Below are 20,462 nucleotides of genomic sequence, written 5' to 3' on the forward strand. Positions count from 1 at the left end.
ATAGACTTGGTTCCTTTCTTCTCAAGTGTCTGGGTAAGGAGGGGGAGAAACGTCCTCCATTTCTAATGACTGCTCAGAGTGAAGGGAGCTAGCATCGTCTCGTTACCCATCGTCTTCGTCACTGCCGTGGCTCCGCCCTCTCGGCCCGCCAGGCAACGCCTACTAATGTTGCAGTTTTTAAAATTGATACGTGGGTGGAGAAGGACTCTGAGGCACACTTGACCTGTTCTTTAACTGCACGCTCAGCCATTGCATCCTGGACCAGCCGCAATGCTATCAGACTCCTCTCTTTCAAGTTTTCCACTAGCAGGTCCTTGTTCACAGAGTATCCTCGCTCCACTGCTGCTTGTCCATGAGACAGCGTTGGGAGACATTTCATCATGTCCCACAGTGCTGCATACTCTGCTCTACCACAGATAAATCTCCCAAAAAATTCCTCAAGCCTGCATCTGTATGAAAAATCTTGGAATTCTGCCTTCACGTTTACACTTGCATGCATTGAGAAAGTTTTATACTGAGCAAGGATTTTGTCGCACTTTGAGGTGGTGCACCATCCTGCATTGAGGAGAACCTGTAGGAGTTTCTCTAACATTGCTATTGCATGCTCAGTCTCTGTTACCATGATCACAGGGTCAAGGGAGCTCATGTGCCGCACTGCTGGGTACACAAGTGGACTTCACTCCATAATCTTTTTGCAGATCACAGCAAGGAAAGTGACACATTTGTTCATGAACACCTGTATGTTCATGGGATTTCCCTGGAGCTTTTCAGATGCTTTCTGTAAAGCTTGTTTTGTGGCAAATCCAGTGTACAGTTGTTTTGAGTGGCACATGGATTGATTTGTTTTGCACATCAAGTTTCAGCAGCTGGACAGGTGTTTTCATCTTCTCCAATTCTTCTCTTTTAATAAAGCATGACAGCAAGCATCTCAGGATAGACTCAAGCTCTTTTGCAAGGAAAGGCACCATTGGTGCATCTGTCTGGAATTTCTCCAAAAAAGGCTTCAGCTGTCTAGCAACAAATGCAAAAAGCTGAAGCTTTGCCTGAAAGAGAGGATTGGCTGTGGCCCCTTTTACTGTACAGTAGGAAGCAGATGATGGTACTTTGCTTTTTGGGAGTTTATGGTGGCTGCTGATGTACTGTTGCACAGCTGGCCACACTTCCATTGCCCGCTCTGCAACTGCCAAGTCTTCAACCCATCGATGGGAACAGAACTTCAGAGGAAATGTTGTTTTGGTCACCTCAATGAAGTCAGCACGTCTTGCTGGTGAGTCATGGAACATCAAGTGCTCTAAGCACATGTCCCACCTTCTAACCGGTTTATCTTTCTCCATCCTGAAAACTTCCATGTAGAACATGCAATCCACAGCTTTGTCATGACTCCCAATCTTTCAGCCTTCATGCAGCACACCTGGTCCCCTCCTCAAGCTCCAGCCAAGCCCTGTTTCCCTAGCAACCTCAGTCTGCACCTCATCAACTTCATTCATCTCACCTGTTCCTGTCATCAGCCTCATTCACCACACCTGTTCCCCCTGCTATATCTTTCTTTTCTTTCTTTCGGTCTTTATTTTGGTTTATAGCATTAACATAACATTTTTCTTTTCAAACAAAACAACAATATTAACAACTTGAATTTAAACCAAAAAAGGAATAGGCAGAAGCAATGCTTATTTTAGCCTACCCTATTTTCCACCTAAGATACATAACCAATATTAATTTCGTTTATTTTCCCCAATATAAATAACCACAAAGAAAATTCATTAATGTCTATACATACTTTTCATACCCTGTAAATATGTGACACTTTACACCTGCTTTAAACTTTAGTAAAGAAGTACATTTCTTCAAATCATCATCTAACTCATTCCACAATTTCACACCAACAACGGAAACACATCTTGATTTCACATTAGTTCTGGCTTTTACACATTCAAACATAAATACACCTCTGAGATTATAATGATCATCTCTTGGTTTGAAATAAACTTTTATGCAATTTGGGATTTTATTGTTAACTACTTTATGAAGAATCTCTAAGATTTTTTACTTTAATAATATCTCCTAATTTTAGCATTTTAGTATGACTAAATAGATTATGGGTTGGTTCGAGGTATCCCAATTTATTAACTATTCTAATCGCCTTTTCTTGTAATTTAAATACAGTCTCAACACACGTTTTACCTGCATTTCCCCAAACCTCTACACAGTAAGACAAATAAGGCATAACTAAAGAGCTATAAATCAAAAACAAGGCTTTTTTATTTAGTACATCACTAGTTTTATAAAGTATAGCAATAGATTTAGACACTTGCCGTTTGATATATTCAATATGTGGTTTCCAACTGAGTTTACTATCAATAATCACACCGAGGAATTTAGTTTCATATACTTGTTCAATTGGGACTCCATTTAAATACAGCTTAGCACCGTCATTGTCCCTGTTCCCTGAAAATATCATAAATTTGGTTTTATTTTCATTTAGTGATAGCTTGTTGTAATCAAACCATTTTTTAATTGAACCCAAATCGTTTTCAACCTCTTGTAATAATTTACTCATATCTTTTCCCATACAAATGAAATTTGTATCATCTGCAAACATAATAAATTTTAACCGAGACGATACAGAAAAGATGTCGTTCAGGTATAGGTTGAATAATTTCGGTCCTAGCACCGAGCCTTGCGGTACACCACATATTACTCTTTCAAGCTGTGAATCTATATCATTAACATTTACATATTGAAATCTACTGCTTAAATAACTTTCAAGCCATTGATTGGTTTTACCACGAAGACCATAGTATTCACATTTCTTGAGCAGGTATGTGTGATCAATTGTATCAAACGCCTTACTCAAGTCAATTAAGACAGCCACTACATTAAGTTTTTGATCCACTTCTGTTGCAATCTGCTCTACCAAATCCATAACTGCTAATGAGGTTGAACGATTCTTCCTAAACCCATACTGATGGTCGTTTAAAAGATCAAACTTGTTGGTAAATGCTTCAAATCTAATTACAAAAAGTTTCTCAAGTATCTTTGAAAACTGTGGCAGTAAAGAGATAGGTCTATAGTTACAAGCTAATAATTTATCACCACTTTTATAAATAGGAATAACTCTGGCTATTTTCATTTGTTCAGGGACTGTGCCACTTGAAAAGGATTTATTACAAATATAAGAAAAGGTTCAGTAATGCAATGGATAACCTCCTTGATGAGAGACATATCTATCCCATGAAAATCTAAGGACTTTTTACTTTTGAAACTATATACCGCTTGGATCACATCACTTTGGCTTACACTGCTCAAAAACATTGTATTGTTTTTATTTATTTCATGGTTAATGTCAACTTCTGGCAGCTTTTTAGCTAGATTAGGGCCAACATTCACAAAATATTTATTAAACTCATTTGCAATGTTCTTTCCATTTTTATTGTGAATTTCTATACCTGCTTCTTTTGTATTTCTTATTAATTTATTTAACACATTCCATGTACCCTTAATATTATTTTTGTGTCTTAGGAAAAGCTCATCATAATATTCCTTTTTTTGCTTCCTTATTTTTGTAGTTAATTTGTTTTTATATTCCTTATACCTTTTTTCTTTTTCCTTCGTTGGATTTTTTATAAAATCCAGATACAGTGATTTCTTTTTCTGGCAAGCCCTTTCCAATCCCCTAACAATCCAGGGTGGGGACCTTTTTTTAAGTTTTGCTTATGATATTTTAGAGGACAATGTTTATCATAAGCTCCCAAAAATATTTCTAGAAATGCATTATAAGAATTATTAACATCATCAACATAAACATCAGTCCAATCAGAGCAAAACAGTTCATATTTCAGAGCTTCAATTTCAACAGGAGTTTTTTTCTAGTTGTGGTATAATTTACATTTTCCAGGGATGTTTCATCACTTCTCATCATTTACACCACAGTAAACACCGGAAAATGATCAGTAATATCAGTTTAAAAAGGCCATTCTTTGTCTTGATGTCAGATTGATTTATGAATATATTGTCAATCAGTGTAACACTATCGGCTGTTATCCTGCTTGGTCTCAATATCAACGGAAAGAAACCTAAACTAAACATTAAATTGACAAATTCAGCTATTTTAGTATTATCATCTGATTTAAACATATCAATATTAAAATCACCACAAATTAAAGTCATTTTTTTCCTACATTGCCCAAATAATGTTTAAATACATTCATTAAACTGATCCATAGAAGAACCAGGACTACGATACATACAACTTATAATGATGTTTCTGGATTTTTTACACTTAATTTCAATTGTCAGACTCTCCATCAAATTTTCAACAATGAAGGTCATATTCGTTAGTATCGTACAATCAAAACCAGTCCTAACAAAAAGTGCTACCCCACCCCCTCTTTTGTTTTGTCTGCTCTGAGTAAACATTTCATAGCCATTCAGTTTATTCAATAACTCTTTTCCATCTTTGATCCAGGTTTCTGAAATTGCAACTACTGTAAATTTCTCCTTGAACTCATTTAGGTAATCTGAGATCTTAGATAAATTGTTGTAGAGACTTCTGCTGTTAAAGTGTATTAATGAAAATCCACACATACTCACTTTGAAGTCCTCTACAATATAATATTCACAGTCCAGGTGGGTGTTTCTGCAAACATTAATTTCTGAGTCAACTCCATTATCTATCAAATTTGATTTATGATCTACATCACTGACAAACCTAAAAAATGTATTATTTCCTGATTTCTTGTAGTCTGCTTTGTCCATGAACTAAATACCATCTTCTTCTCATCATTTAAGTTTTTCCAGTTCAGAGAGGCTCCTGATGCTCACCACCGTAGCCTGTTCTGGTGGTCCATTAAGCTTGATCATTACTTTACAGTTCCTTATCCAGGTATCCTGTATTTTCCTCTCCTTCAGAATTCTTGCTTGCCAGGCAATCTCTGAATTCTTCTTTGTCAGGTGCTCATTTACATACACTCCTGTGCCCTTAAGCTTCTTTACGACCTTTAACAAGTTATAAAAGAACCATCCAGCTACCCAGTCACCGCCAGAATATTGAATGCCCTTGCTAGTAAATCTTCCAGCCTTTTACCCTGCCTGATCTCAGCCTCCGGACCTCGTTTTTGCTCCTGACCCCTGCCTTGAACTCTGCCTGCCACCACGACACTCGCCTGTCTGCTACCTCATCTCAGCCTGTTCCCTGTACCTGCTTGTCCTATCTGGTTTTGACCCTCGCCTCCTCTCCGACTCTGTCTCCAGCCTCGCCCTCCTCTGGTAACTCCACATCAAATAAAAGACTTTATCTACTTTTTACTGTGTTTGGCGTCTTCACGGGTCTTCTGAGTTTTGTTCGTGACAGAATAATCTGGCCACAACATCGACCCGACACTGACACAGTACCTGTCATGGAGTATCTCACACTCCTTGAGCTTATGGAGCTAGAAAGGGAACAGGAGTCACCGTTCTGGGGAACACGTCTGGCCATCAGGCCACTGCCGCGCAGAGGTTCCACCCCTCCGTCCAGGCCTGCTGCGACCGTCTTGCGCAGCGGGTTCCTGACAACGCAACAGTGCCGGGCCTTACCTTTATGTCCGGAGTGTTTATGGGTCCGCACTTAAGGATGTCAACGCAGAGGGTCTGACCTGCTGTGAGGGGTGGACACCTTCCCCAGAACCCTCCAGCACTCCGCATCCTGCTCCAGCTGTGGTCCCGCAGGTTGCACCGCATCCTGCTCCAGCGGTGGTCCCGGAGGTCGCATCGCATCCTGGCCCAGCGGTGGTCGCGGAGGTTGCACCGCGTCCTGTCCCAGCGGTGGTCCCGGAGGTCGCACCGCGTCCTGTCCCAGCGGTGGTCCCAGAGGTCGCACTGCGTCCTGCTCCAGCGGTGGTCCTGGAGGTCGCACCACGTCCTGCTCCAGCGGTGGTTCCGGAGGCCGCGCCGCATGCGGTCCTGCCTGTCCCAAGAGGCTGAGGTCCAGCCTGTCCAAGAGGCTCTGGTCCAGCCTGTCCAAGAGGCTCCGGTCCAGCCTGTCCAAGAGGCTCTGGTCCAGCCTGTCCAAGAGGCTTTGGTCCAGCCTGTCCAAGAGGTTCCCGCCCAGCCTGTCCAAGAGGTTCCCGCCCAGCCTGTCCAAGTGGCCACGTCTTTGCCCCATCGGTCTCCAGAGTTTCCAGAGTCCCCTCAGTCTCCAGAGTCCCCCTCAGTCTCCAGAGTTTCCAGAGTCCACTCAGTCTCCAGAGTCCCCTCAGTCTCCAGAGTTTCCTCAGTCTCCAGAGTTTCCTCCAGTGTCTCCGGCCTCTTTGTCCCTTCCTTGTCCTTGTCCAGAGTCCCCTCTTCGTCCTCATCCTCCAGTGTCTCCAATCTCCAGACTCCAGCAGTCCCGGCTCCTGGTTCCCCGTCGCCAGCTCCCCAGACTCCCGCAGTCCCGGCTCCTGGTTCCCCGTCGCCGGCCCCCCAGACTCCCACAGTCCTGGCTCCTGGTTCCGCGTCACCGGCCCCCCAGACTCCCGCAGTCTCTATATAATTTCGTTTTATCCATTGTTTACATTTAGTGTCCCACTTCCTCAAGTGCTTATGTGACATCTGTTTCACTTCAGAGATGTAAAAGTGGTATCAAATGTACTGTTCATACAAACTTAAGTAATAAAAATATCAAAGATGGATCTGATTTAGGTTGACAGAAAGCACATTGAAACTGATTTGTCCTGTTCTGACAAACAAATGTCAGATCTGTATACTGGAAAGAAATTTATTATCAAACATACTCACTTAGATAATTATTCAGAGTTACATCATATAATCCATTCGTTTCACTGAAAAAGGAGCAGGCAGAACTATGAACTTGTTTAGCCCGTCCAAGTAACATGGAATAAAAAATACATGTATCTGTATGTAAATGTAGTTTAAATGTCTTCCCACAATAGCTCATGTAGATTCTGTCTGAGTTATACCATAAAAATCCTGCAGATCCACTAAAAGAGAATTTACCTGCAAAACGGCCTGTTAGCTCAGCTTTCTGCGGCTTCCTCTGTAGCAAGTTAGCAGTACACAGGTTAGCTCCAGTAGCTGCAAAGTCTCTGATGTTCCATAGGTTCCTGAAAAATTAGCAAACTTATTAACATAAACTGCAATAATTAATTCCATGAAACCAGTAATGAATATGTTAAGATGAGTTTTTAATATGTCTCTCTGGAACAATTGACCATTGTCCTGAGGCTAGCACAATGGCTTGCTTAGCAGCTAGCTAGTGAGCTAACGTCTGGTTAAAACCAACTTAAAAAGTGGCTTAACTTACAGATTAACTAAGAAAAGATAAAATATATTATCAATACTCACTTTAGATCCTCAGTAGACACCACAGACAGCAGAAATAATGTGGTATTTTCCATGTGCTTTCCATGACTGGAAAATTGGTCTATCATTTTCCAGGTTTTCCAGGACGCGTGGGAACCCTGAGAAAGGCCACAGCCGAGTTTCGAACCTGCGACCTTCGTGCTGCGAGGCAACAGTGCTAACAACTGCACCACCATGCAGCCCATCAGAACATTTTGTGATCCTGTACAGAGCCCGTAAAAAAAGTGGTGTTCTAGAATGTTGTTACATTGCCCAAGGAAGCTTTGGTGACATCCCTTTGTGACATCATCACAGACTACACCACACTCAGCTACCATTCCGAGACATTGTGACTTGCTCTCGGCAGAGAATTTGTTCTCCTGTCTTCAACACTTTGTTTCTTTGTAGCATTTTACCAAGTGTGTTTTACAGTCAGCATTATTGCTGTGTTTCTATAAACCATTAATTCTGCTTTTATTACAAAAACGTCCTTCGACAAAGAGGAATGTTTGAAAGCTGCCGTTAAACAAATAGAAACTCAGCTCCAAAATCAGGTCCAACTGAACCACGATCTCATCGCCGAGCTGACAGACAGGAATGGGTTTGGACCTCCTAAAAGAAAGCTTGTTCGCCGAGCGTTGCCAGCCAGGAGCCAACTCCTGTTAAGCTCGACCTGGAAAGAGTGGCTGAACTCCCGTTACCACCAAACAGCCCAGATGCAGAATCCACTGCAACAAACTCTGAAAACACAGAGAGAAAACAAAAATCTTAAATCTGGAAAAGAATGAGACACTTTCTGGGACTGAGAAAACCCCAGAGGTGGAAAAAGAAGGACTAATCCAAAAAAGCGACTAAATTCGTTGTCCTTCAAATCTCCTACCCCAAATCTAAAGAAACCCAGAAAATAAACAAGGAAAAAAACGGGGTTGCATGGTGGAATAGTGAATAGCACTGTTCCTTGGCTGGAAAAGGTTGCAGGTTCAAATCTGAACTGAATCCTTCTTGCTTGGAGTTAGCATGTTTTCCCCATGCATACGTGGGTTTACTCCCGGTGCTCGGGTTCCCTCCACACACCAAAAACACGAACGTTAGGTTCATTGGAGACTAGAAATTGTCCCTAGTTACTTATTAGTTATGAGTCCCTAAAATAGACTGGAGACAGGTCTAGGGTGACCACAGCCTATCGTCTGATTCCTGCTGAAAGCAGCTCACTTTGACCCTCTATGGGGAAAGAGGTTAAGATTAGGGCTGCAGCTATCGAATATTTTTGTAATCGAGTACTCTATCGAATCTTTTTTCGATTAATCGAGTACTCTAATAAATTACCCTTTTGTGTTTGTAAACCTTTATATCATATATTGATGAGCCAAGATGGCGCCGAGTATGGCTGCCTCGTCGCGAGCTCCACCAAGTTCCAACATTACACGCTCCATACTGTACATTAATGCCACTGTTTTGCACATACAAACCTCTGTACATTTTATATCTCTTATCTTATTGTTTACTTTATTCATTTGTATACTTAGATTAGCCATTTTTATATTTTACTTGTTTTTACATTACTGTATTTTTGCACAACTCTATTGCTGTGAAACTCGCACACAAGAATTTCACTCGCATGTGTACCTGCACATGTGACGTGACAATAAAAGTGATTTGATTTGATATCAAATAGCATGTTATAATTATGAAAAACCTCTTAAAATGAGCAAGCAATTGCCAGTTATTCAAGTTTTATTCAAAATTAGTTTGCATAACTTCAGCACTTCAACTTTACTTCACAGAAAACAAATGCCTGTGCAAAAAATAAGTAAACCTGAGCCGATTTTCCCCTCGTGCGAGAATCTGCTAGCCTGCAAGTCAGACAAAAACTAGGAGGATAACGCTGCGAGCGGCTTCGGCCCAAACAGAACCAGAACCGCTCACGGCGCAAACAGCTCGCCGGCTGTTTCCCTATTAATACACGTCCGTTTTAATTTCCACACTTTTTTTCTCACACTAACAAGGATTGCCAAAAGCATGTTTGCTGTGGTTTTGTCAAATTACACTGATCACAAAACATGTATTTACTTTCTTTCCTTTTCCTCCGCCACTCATAAATACCCGTGTCCTCCTGCAGAAACCCCGAGGGACAACAGACATCAATAACGCAATAAAAAGTCCGACGTGTTGTGTAAAAACTGCTATTTTTAGCACATTTTAAGCCCGACGTGTTGCTACCAGATGTACGGTGTGAGCTGAAACTGAGCGCTACAAACGAAAAAGTCGCAGAGTCCGCTGAAAATATAGAAAAACAGGCTAAAAAGCATTATCTTGTAGAGGCTCCGAGTCCGCTTGCAGAAGTGACATTTACAGGTGCTGCAGCACGGAGGATGTGGTGTTGTGCTAGGCTAAATCCATTTTACTGTATTTATACTGGACTACGTTTTCCACCTTACGACGTGAAAAATGGTTCCACAACTTTGACATTTTCTGTCTTTTTCGCACTCCACCGGGGTTCAAGTTGTCCGCCATGGCTTAAGAGAAAGTTAAGTTATATTCGCTACTCGCGTGTGCATTCAGTCCAGTGGGCATGTGCGTCACTTATTTCGGTCCGGGTGAAACATGACCCCGGGCGATTGCAAAGCCATAAATTAATTAAATATGAATTAAACGAATCCTCGAGGCAGAGAATTTGACTCGAGGATTTTTTGTACTCGAATTATTCGAGGTACTCGAGGAATCGTTTCAGCTCTAGTTAAGATAATAAACAGATTGACAAGCTAATGGCTAATATAGGCATAGCTAAACCCTAAACGTACTACTGGTATCCTAAAATATCTCTACTGGCAAAGATTTGCTGTGTTTCATGTAAACAGTTTTCTAAGTGTCAGAAAGGGTTATAGTTATGGCAGTTTTACAAGATACATTTGTAAAGTTACCCCACTCTTATTTTGGTGGTCCAGTTTGTGACATCAATTCCTCTAGATAGTCACTTCCTGTAAAGCCGTTTCTACCATTTTGTCTAAGCTGTTGGTGATGGCAGACAGCCGCGTGTGCGTTCATGACTGATATACCACACGGAACCACAGAAATGTACAGATGTCCATACTTCAACTGTCATTAAATACGTAAAACTGTCTCTCCGTGCCCTGCTCTCTGACCGGAGCCCTTATCTTGAAGATACTGTCAGATCAGCAAATAACTTCCAGAGTTCCCACTCTATCACATGGTCCTTCGAGCCGGATCCACAGTCATCTAGAGATATTATGGAGGAGCTAGGACAACCATCTGACCCAGCAGTGCGTTCTAGATCCCAGCGGGAGAGACGACTACCAACGTATTTGGAGGACTATGAAGTTGGATACCAACCTCAACTTCTCCATCATCCAGCAGCCCAAGCTCCAGCTGGGCATGAAACTCATCCTCCAGATCAACCTGCAATGATGACAGCTGCCATCACTGAAGCCATACCTAGCCTACCTAGTTGGAGAGCATCATCAGATCGAAGCCAACCTGTCTCTCAGCGCAGTAAAGCTAAGACCCAGGGCAGCGCCAGTTCGTCAACAAGGAGGTCAATCATCGATGGGTTATCTGACATACAGACAGCCATGTTGGAGGAGAGAATAAAGCGCATGGAGTTGGCAGAGGTGCAAAGACAGATAATGGAGGAAAGTCTGATGGATGAACAGTACCAGCATCTGGACCAGCAAGCTCGGGAAGCCCTCAGAAGAAGAGAGGAACTCCTAAGAGAACAAGAAATACAGAGGCGTAAGCTTGATGAAGAGGCAGAAATAGCATTAAAGGCAAAGGAGGCTATTACCAGACGGCTAATGCTGCAACGCAAACTAAAGGAAAAGGAAATAGAGTTCGAGAAAGCGACTCTCATTACATCCCTCCTGAAGGAGGAAACAAGCAGCTCTGTTGCCTCAAGACCGCAAAGTGGAGATGAATCCAACAAAGGGTCTCCAGCTGACGTCATGGGAGTACCACCACCCTCACAAGGTGCACATGGACCTGCACACTCTGCTCCTACAGTTATTGGCCCTCCACCAGCCTTTACAGCAGCAGTGCCTAATCCTCCTGTCTCAACAAGCCAATTAACAACTAGAGCTTCACCTGTCCTTCAACCGCAACCTCCTGCCATGGTAAACCTGCCGACCCAGCCACAATTCACATACTCCACGATAGCTCCGCCCACCACAGCACATACCATCCCTCAGCCTGGTACGACACTATCAGTTGGTGCTATATTACCTCGTGCTGGACCACCAGCCTTAACAGTGCAGTCCACTGCTCCCCTAAACACGCTACCAGCAGTCTATAACCAGGCTCCACATCAGCATGTACCCTGGTCTTATTCACAACAACAGCCAGTACAACCTGATGCAGCCCTGCAGCATCACTCTCCTCCCAGCATACCACCTTTGCCACAAGAGACAGCTCCTCCTCCAGGCTCAATCGCTGCACCTAGTACAGACCTAATGGAGCTATTAATAGCTACTTCATATGGACTTCCTAAGCCTGCTTTACCCTACTTCACATCTGGAAGAGAGGCAGACTTTGCACTGCTCAAGATGGCTCTAGATAACCTGCTAAGCTCACATGCTCACCTCACCGAACCATTTAAATATCAAGTGTTGTTACAGCATTTGAAGCTGCCTAGTGCTCACAAGCTAGCACAAGCCTTTATGTATGACCCGAAACCATACACATCGGCCCTACAGGCACTTCAAGATAAATACGGGCAATCCCGCCAGCTTGTGCAAAGTGAGCTAGGAGCCATCCTAAACTTACCTCCAGTTAGGGTTGGTGATCCAGATGGATTTGACAATTTTGCCCTCTCAGTACAAGCTTTAGTAGGCATGCTCCGATCGCTAGAGGGTGAAAATGGCTACGAACTCAAATGTGGCTCTCATGTTGATAGGCTACTTAACAAATTGCCCGCTAACTACAGAGACAGCTTTGTTGAGTATAGCTTGAATCGTGGCATTCTGACAACTGGGACTGATAAGACTTATACCCTGTCAGATTTCTCCACATGGCTCCAGTTGAAATCACAAGCCAAGCGAATTGCCGCTAGAGCAGCGTACATGTGTCAAGATCAACCAAAGCTGAGGAATCAGAAGAAACCTCAAGGTCCTTCATCCAATGTGTACTACAACACAGAGAGCCAGGCTAAAGCCACACCTCCAGATCCAGCTGGCCATATAAGATCACCTAAGCCTAAATCAGGTCCTAAACCTTACTGCCCTTATTGTGACGACAGAGGACATTACCTGAGCCTGTGTCCTAAATTCAAAGCTCTTTCAGCAGCTGAAATTGCCACATGGATCAAACACAGAAGCTGCTGGCGGTGCGGCAGGAATCATGCACCTGAGGTTTGCACTCTAAAGAAGCCCTGTAAATTATGTAAGCAACAACATCTTACTGTGCTCCATGACGTGTGCCCTCAAGAACCTAAAAAGGTGTTAATGGTCAACGCTGCTCCCAATACAGTGTACATTGACCGTCCAAATCGCCCAAATAAAGTCATGCTCAAGTTGGTCAAAGTATGTCTACACAATGCTGAGTATTCCCTGGAAGGCTTTGCTATCCTCGATGACGGGTCCGAGAGGACTCTTATCCTCCCATCAGCAGTGCGATGCCTCCATCTGACTAAAAAGCCTGAAAACCTTCCCCTGCGCACTGTCCGCCATGAGGTGATTCACCTTCAGGGAGCAACAGTTTCATTTGAAATATCTCCAGTTCACACTCCCAAAGTAAAGTACAGCATTCACCATGCCTTCACTGCTGATGAACTAAGTCTCTCAGAACACAGCTACCCTGTAAAGTCACTCATGCGAAAGTACTCCCATCTGGGAGGACTTCCACTTCCACTTGTGGACAGAGTGCAGCCTTTACTTCTTATTGGGTCTGATTTCCCTCATCTACTCATCCCTAGGCAACCAGTAATAGCTGGCCCACCTGGGAGCCCCCTAGCAGTGTGCACTCCTCTTGGTTGGACATTACAAGGCCCAGCCAACTTCAGTCCTGTTTCTGCTGACCACCCACACTGCTACTTCACCACGTCTCCCAACTCAGAGCTCCAGCGCCATGTAGAACGTCTGTGGGAAGTTGACATCTCGCCTTATGTGAACATAAAGACTGCCACGTGTTCTAAAGAGGATCAACAGGCTGTGGACCTGTTAGAGCAACGCACCACTAAAGTGGAAGTGGATGGAGTGACTAGATATGCTACTCCACTTCTCAGGCGCAAGGATAGTCCCCTCCTCTGGGCATCAAAGAACACTTTGCTCCCACAGCTACGTAGTACTGAACGTCGTCTAGCTAAAGATCCAGCTCTGGCAGATACCTACTGTCAAGAAATCCATAAACTTGAACAGTTAGGTTATGCCAAACCCCTTCCTTCAGCTACAGTAGACAGCTCCCAGGAGTCATGGTATCTGCCTCACCATGCTGTCCACCATAATGGAAAGGCAAGAATTGTCTACAACTGTTCCTACCAACACAATGGACACTGTCTAAACAGCCAGCTCCTGCCCGGGCCGACCCTAGGTCCTTCACTTCTCGGCGTACTTCTTCGGTTCCGAGAACACAGTGTGGCTGCCAGCGGTGACATCAAAGCAATGTTCCACCAAGTTTGCTTACTACCAGAAGACAAACCGCTGCTCCGTTTCTTGTGGAGAGGTATGAAGAGAGAGGAGGAACCGACTGTATATGAGTGGCAGGTTCTGCCATTTGGAACAACGTGCAGTCCTTGCTGTGCAACATATGCCCTCCAGAGGCATGTGAAGGACAACAGTAAGGGGCATGAAGACATCCTGCATACAGTTGAAAGCGCATTTTATGTGGTCAACTGTCTAACAAGCATCACCACTGCTGATAAAGCTAAAGCCCTAGTTGACCGACTGCGCAGTCTGCTCTCTGCTGGAGGGTTCGATATAAGGCAGTGGGCCAGCAACGATCCAACTGTTTTGGAACACCTTCCTGCTGAAGCCAAAGCGGCTAGTTCCGAGCTGTGGCTTTCCCAATCCCGACAAGACCCAGAGGAACCAGCTTTAGGCCTACGTTGGAACTGCCTCTCTGATCACCTCGGCTACAGACACCGACCGGTAGAGTATTCTCAGCCGACCCTGAGAAACATCTACAAGGTGATGGCCACGCAGTATGACCCACTGGGGTATCTTATCCCATTCACCACTCGAGCCAAGATCCTCATCCAGGACCTGTGGAAAGTGGGAGTCGACTGGGATGAGCAGATTCGACCCAAGGCTCTACTGGAAATATGGACACAATGGGAGAGCGAGCTGGTCTACCTCCCACAAGTGGAAATCCCAAGATGCTATGTTCCAGCAACCTTGGCCCCTGAAGTGCCTAACAGACAAGCGCACATCTTCTGCGATGCCTCCGAAAGAGCCTACGGAGCAGTCGAGTATATTCAAACTCCCGATAACCAGGGCAATGTTCACATTGCATTTATGATGGCTAGATCTCGTGTTTGCCCTCGGAAACAGCTGTCAATGCCACGCCTTGAATTGTGCGCAGCTCTAGCCGGGGCTCAGCTGGCTAAGGTCACAATGACAGAGCTGTCATTCTCTCCCCAGCAGATAACACTATGGACCGACTCAACTACAGTGTTGACATGGCTGAAATCAGACTCAAGTCGATACAAGGTTTTTGTTGGAACGAGGGTTGCTGAAATTCAAGAACTTACCGAAGGGTCAACTTGGCGGTATGTCAGCACCTCTGATAATCCAGCAGATGACCTTACCCGCGGGAAGACACTCCATGAGCTCAGTCAGCCCAACCGGTGGAGTCAGGGTCCACAATTTCTTCACCAGCCTATTGACACCTGGCCAGAGCTACAAATGGAAGTAGCTCAGGAAGAAGATGAGGATGAGCTACGCAAGACAGTGTTTTGTGCAGCAGCTACCTGTCCTTCTCATGAAGTGGATGTTACTAACATCGACAACTGGGATGACCTCGTTAGAGCCACTCATATGAGCCTTCACGGGGCGGCCAAAGACCTGGTGAGCCCCACCATGACAGCTGCAGATGTACAAGAAGCTGAACTACATCTCCTACGACAATCCCAAAGTGAGACCTTCCAGGAAGAGGTGAAACTCCTTGCTGTGGGGAAGTCCATCTCCAAACAAAGCCGTCTAATCATGCTTGCTCCTGAGTATGATATAGCTGTCGGGCTGATAAGAGTGGGAGGCAGGCTGCGAAGAGCAGAAGATCTGGATCTAGATTCCATGCATCCAATTATCCTTGACCCAAAACATCATGCTACCAGGCTCCTCATCAAGAAATATGACAACCAGCTCCTGCATCCAGGTCCCGAGCGTGTGTTCGCTGAAATTCGGAGAAGATACTGGATCCTACGCGGAGGAGAATCCATCAAACGGCATCAGTACAGCTGTGTGGAATGTCAAAAGTGGCGTGCTAGTCCTGTAGTCCCACAAATGGCAGACCTTCCCCCAGCAAGACTCCGTCTATACAAGCCACCTTTCTGGTCTACCGGAGTGGACTGCTTCGGCCCTTACAATATCAAGGTGGGTCGACGCACAGAGAAGCGATGGGGGATCATCTTTAAATGCATGACAACGAGTTGTGTGCACATCGACCTGCTGGAGAGCATTGACACTGATGCTTTTCTGATGGGATTACGTCGCTTCATCGCTCGACGTGGCAAGCCCTTTGAAATCCTGGCCGACAGAGGGACCAATTTCCGAGGTGGAGCGGCTGAACTACAGACCAGCTTCCAAACTTTAGAAGCACCTATCCAAAAGCAGCTGGCTGGAGAGAAAATAGAGTTCCGATTCAACCCGCCAGGTTCCCCTCATTTTGGGGGGACATGGGAACGGGAGATCAAGTCAGTGAAGGCAGCCCTTCGAGTGGTACTGCAGGACCAAACTGTCACAGAATCTGTTCTGCAGACGGTTTTGATTGAGGTGGAGGGAATTCTCAATGCGAAGCCACTGGGATATATATCCTCGGATGCTACTGATCCAGACCCAGTCACCCCGAACTTACTACTCATGGGACGTCGTGATGCATCGCTTCCACAAGCCATTTACGCTTCCAGTGAACTCCTGGGCAGACGGCGATGGCGACACAGCCAGGTCCTGGCAGACCACTTCTGGTCCAACTTTATTCGCTACCATCTTCCTAACCTACAGAAGCGACACAAGTGGCACAAGAATACAGAGAATCTTGCAGCTGGACAGGTTGTGATGGTGGTCGATTCACAACTGCCCAGGGCCCAGTGGCCGATCGGGAGGATTGTCAAGACATGTCCAGGCTCAGACGGTCGAGTCAGGGCAGCTGAAGTGAGGATAAAGGGACAGACTTATCTTCGACCAGTTGTGTGCCTGGTGCGACTGCCAGCTTGGGAAGATGAAGATGACTCTGGCTGAACACCTGATAAGACTTTCCTCTAGTTTTCGAATTTATAACTAAATTCGGGGGCGGCTATGTCAGAAAGGGTTATAGTTATGGCAGTTTTACAAGATACATTTGTAAAGTTACCCCACTCTTATTTTGGTGGTCCAGTTTGTGACATCAATTCCTCTAGATAGTCACTTCCTGTAAAGCCGTTTCTACCATTTTGTCTAAGCTGTTGGTGATGGCAGACAGCCGCGTGTGCGTTCATGACTGATATACCACACGGAACCACAGAAATGTACAGATGTCCATACTTCAACTGTCATTAAATACGTAAAACTGTCTCTCCGTGCCCTGCTCTCTGACCGGAGCCCTTATCTTGAAGATACTGTCAGATCAGCAAATAACTTCCAGAGTTCCCACTCTATCACACTAAGTTTTGCTGGTTATAAAGTTATTAAGATTTCTGTTTATTTTTCTAACCAGAAACAAGCAGAAGCATTGATTAAGGCTCTGAGATGTAAATCAGTCAGCACTGGTTCATCATAATTCATTATAAGACGTCTCGTTGCTAAATGGCTTGTCTGGCTGCATCTCCTTTCTTAGTAAACTAATTTACAGATAGCTCGGAGAAGCCAGAGCTTAGAAATTGGCGCCAACGAAAAATAAAAGTTCAGACTATGTTATTGTCGTTTAACGAGGCTATTTCATTAATCTGTGTTACAGGTTTTAGTCCAGACTGTAACAGCTTCACTGCAGTCGATTTAAAAATCTGCTTCATTTTTCTTTCAAATAGTTTGATGTTCTCTAGCAGAACATCAACACACCTAAGGTCTCAATCTGATGAATTATAATCTGTGTACATGTTCGTCGTCCAGATATTTGCATCCAAGATTTAATTAACACCCATGCAGGAAATGGGATTGCCTGGCAGACCAAGAAGGCGGCGCTACGGTTTCACGTTTGGATTAAAAACTAAAGCTAGACAAAACGTGACATTTATAGTGAAAAGGGATCGTTTGAAATGTCGTATTTGCTTCCTTGAAAAGAAACGTTGAATCCTCTAGTAAAATGTGTTTTTTATTCTTACCTCTTTCTGCTGAGGTACTGTGTTTGACTCACCTAGGCAGGTGATCTTGCGAAACATTTTTCTCACAAACTTACAAAAGCGTTTTGCTGGCGTCTGCAGGGCGTCTTTCACACTGATTTTACCTGGAGATTCATTATCCTTGTTAGGAATGGCAGATTTCATAGTTATGAATCTGTGTTTCAGAGCTTTAGTGGGGGTTATTCGCTTATTTGGATCCAGATCCAACATTTTCTTGAGTAAATCTAGAAATTCTCTGACATCTTCTGAGTTTTCCAGGTCTTCAGGTAATGTGGGGACTTTAAAAAAATCATCAAAAGATGTGTAAGTGTGTTTGTGAGTTCTTCTGTAGAACAGTTTTTTCTTATAGAATTCTTTGAATGTTTTAAACCTCCAGGTTTTTTCTTTTTCATCTTCAATGAAGAATTTTTCCTTCAATTTCGCCTGTTTTAGTAACGAATTTCTGGGCTTACCTTGCAATTGCAACATTAAACTCATGGCATCATACTCCGACCGAGGAAACAAGTTATGACCAAGATATAAGTAAGCTAAGGTGCAGCCAAGACCCCACATATCTATCGCCCTGCCTAATGGAAGACCCACCATAATCTCAAAAGGCTTATAGAACGTATGCTGTGTATCATGTTCTTGTGTTTCATCAGTTAATATTGACGCATGACAAAAGTCTAACAGCTTCACTTTTAAGTGGTCACGGGGTACATAGTATTGGTGAGTCAGTCTAATATTGCTTGGTCTAATATTTAGATGAACCATCTTGATTTTCCCAAGTGCCTTTAGAGCAACAAGAATTTGTTGGGCAACATCTCTAATTTTGGATATTTCTAATGGCTGAAAGTTTCTTGTTGACATGAGATGCTTCAGATCTGAATGCAGAAACTCATAACATACAAAGTTTTTGTATCTATACTTCCACAAATCAATTACTTTTACAATGTTGGAGCTGTCTGGATCTAGCTCTTGGAGCGCCTTCAGATTTTTAATTTCCTCTTCACACATTTTGTCAGTTCCCTCTACCAAATGCCTCTGGTCAATAGCCTTCCCATAATTTTTTATACAAACAATATGACGATAAACTTTTGTAATTCCCTTCCACGTTCGTGAATAAGGCGTAGTACCCATTGCGTGTTTGACTCTGTAGACAGGGCCATTTCCTCTGAGAACATAACGATCTGTTAATTTAACCTCTCGTTTCGACAAAGGCCTTTTTATGTAGTTCAATGTAAGACACTCGACACGATATCGGAGTTTTCTTACTCGTCTATAGAAACGAAAGCCGGGTACCCCACCCATGTTTACTGTCTGAGTGAATTGTTATCCTAAAGAGTTAGCAATTTCTGTAGAGTAAGTGTGAAAAAAGTTGGTCTTGTGGTCTCGATCAAATGTTGTTTCTTTATGATATTTAACTTATGCGAAAAAGTGGAGAACTGTCTGTCATCTATCTAATGAGGCAGGCCACAAGCACATCTGCATACCTCACTAAGCAGACCGCTATCCAAAACAAAGTTGAAAAAATAAGAACGCTTACTTTTCGTCCGTCCTTGCTGCCTGTCAATAAGTCTGTGCGACGATGTGTGACGTCACAAAGCGATAATTCTAAAGACGCTGACGCTGTCAGATCACGTGGTTGTCGTGGCGTGTGGCGCTCTCCTCGGTGCACTCCAAGAGCATCTGGCTGCAGACATCAGCTGGCGTCTTTGCCGTGACAGGAAATGACGTATCCCGAAAAACAAGTGTCATTACCTTCGCCGGAAGTCATTACCTTTGCCGGAAGTAGTTTTTTTTCGGGTCATTACCTTTGCCGGAAAGAGTTTTTTTTCTTGAATACACTTTATTGACAAAGCACAAAAGTAGTTTGGATTTGTCAAAACCATACCGTGTCGCTTTTCTCTTCGATTTGTACACATTTAAGAGAAAAATTACACGGTGGGTCATTACCTTAACCAGAAGTCATTACTTTCACTGGAAGTAGTTTTTAAAAAAAACAAAACTTACCGGAAAAAGCTTTTTATTTCGGATTTTTTTTTCTCTTCATATCTGGACTGGCAAACTTAAGTAACGTTGTTACCTGCATTGCATGAAAATTGAATATTAAATCCCTTTGTTCTCCAGACAGGGAATTTTTATGACAGTAGCACATACATACATACATACATACATACATACATATATATATATATATGTACACACACACACACACACACACACACACACACACACACACATATAAATGTATATATACACACAAACACAATAAAAGACTGTAAAGTGAATTAAAAAACATATGGATAAAATGAGAACACGTTAAACTAAGACTTTTCAAAATGTGCAAACAAAATAGTACTGGCTAAATATTCAGTTTTATTGTTAAGCCCAAGATGAACTTTTGACCTACACCAGTTGCTAAAGTACAGGACTCCCAGAAGCAGTGAAAAACATTTCAGCAACACTCCTCTCTCACCAGCAACAAAAATTAGTTATTAAATATCCACAACACTGTCCTACTGTGTATCACAGCAGCTCATTGCAACAGAATTTAACTACTACAGCTGATAACTATTTAGCTAGTTGGTATTTATTTTGAGTGAAAGACAATAAAACCAAAGAAACACTTGATTTCACAACCATTTTATTTTGGGTACAAATGAATTTGCTGAAGCATGGCTTT

The 20,462-nt window shown here is 43.4% G+C and overlaps 1 protein-coding gene across 1 annotated transcript in view; it reads right to left on the bottom strand.

Moving 5' to 3' along the window:
- The window catches only part of rab25b (RAB25, member RAS oncogene family b), a 44,006-nt gene extending 23,786 nt beyond the window's left edge, over nt 1-20,220 (bottom strand). The window contains exons 1-3 of the mRNA XM_070550988.1: nt 19,323-20,220; nt 7,324-8,060; nt 6,976-7,082 (exon numbers count right to left, since the gene is read on the bottom strand). Coding sequence (XP_070407089.1) covers nt 6,976-7,082; nt 7,324-7,658 — 442 coding nt within the window. The 5' untranslated portion in view covers nt 7,659-8,060; nt 19,323-20,220. The remainder of the gene's footprint in view (nt 1-6,975; nt 7,083-7,323; nt 8,061-19,322) is intronic.
- Nucleotides 20,221-20,462: the final 242 nt, after the last annotated feature.

The sequence above is a fragment of the Nothobranchius furzeri genome, chromosome 5, assembly GCF_043380555.1.
Source record: "Nothobranchius furzeri strain GRZ-AD chromosome 5, NfurGRZ-RIMD1, whole genome shotgun sequence".
Classification (NCBI taxonomy): Eukaryota; Metazoa; Chordata; class Actinopteri; order Cyprinodontiformes; family Nothobranchiidae; genus Nothobranchius; species Nothobranchius furzeri.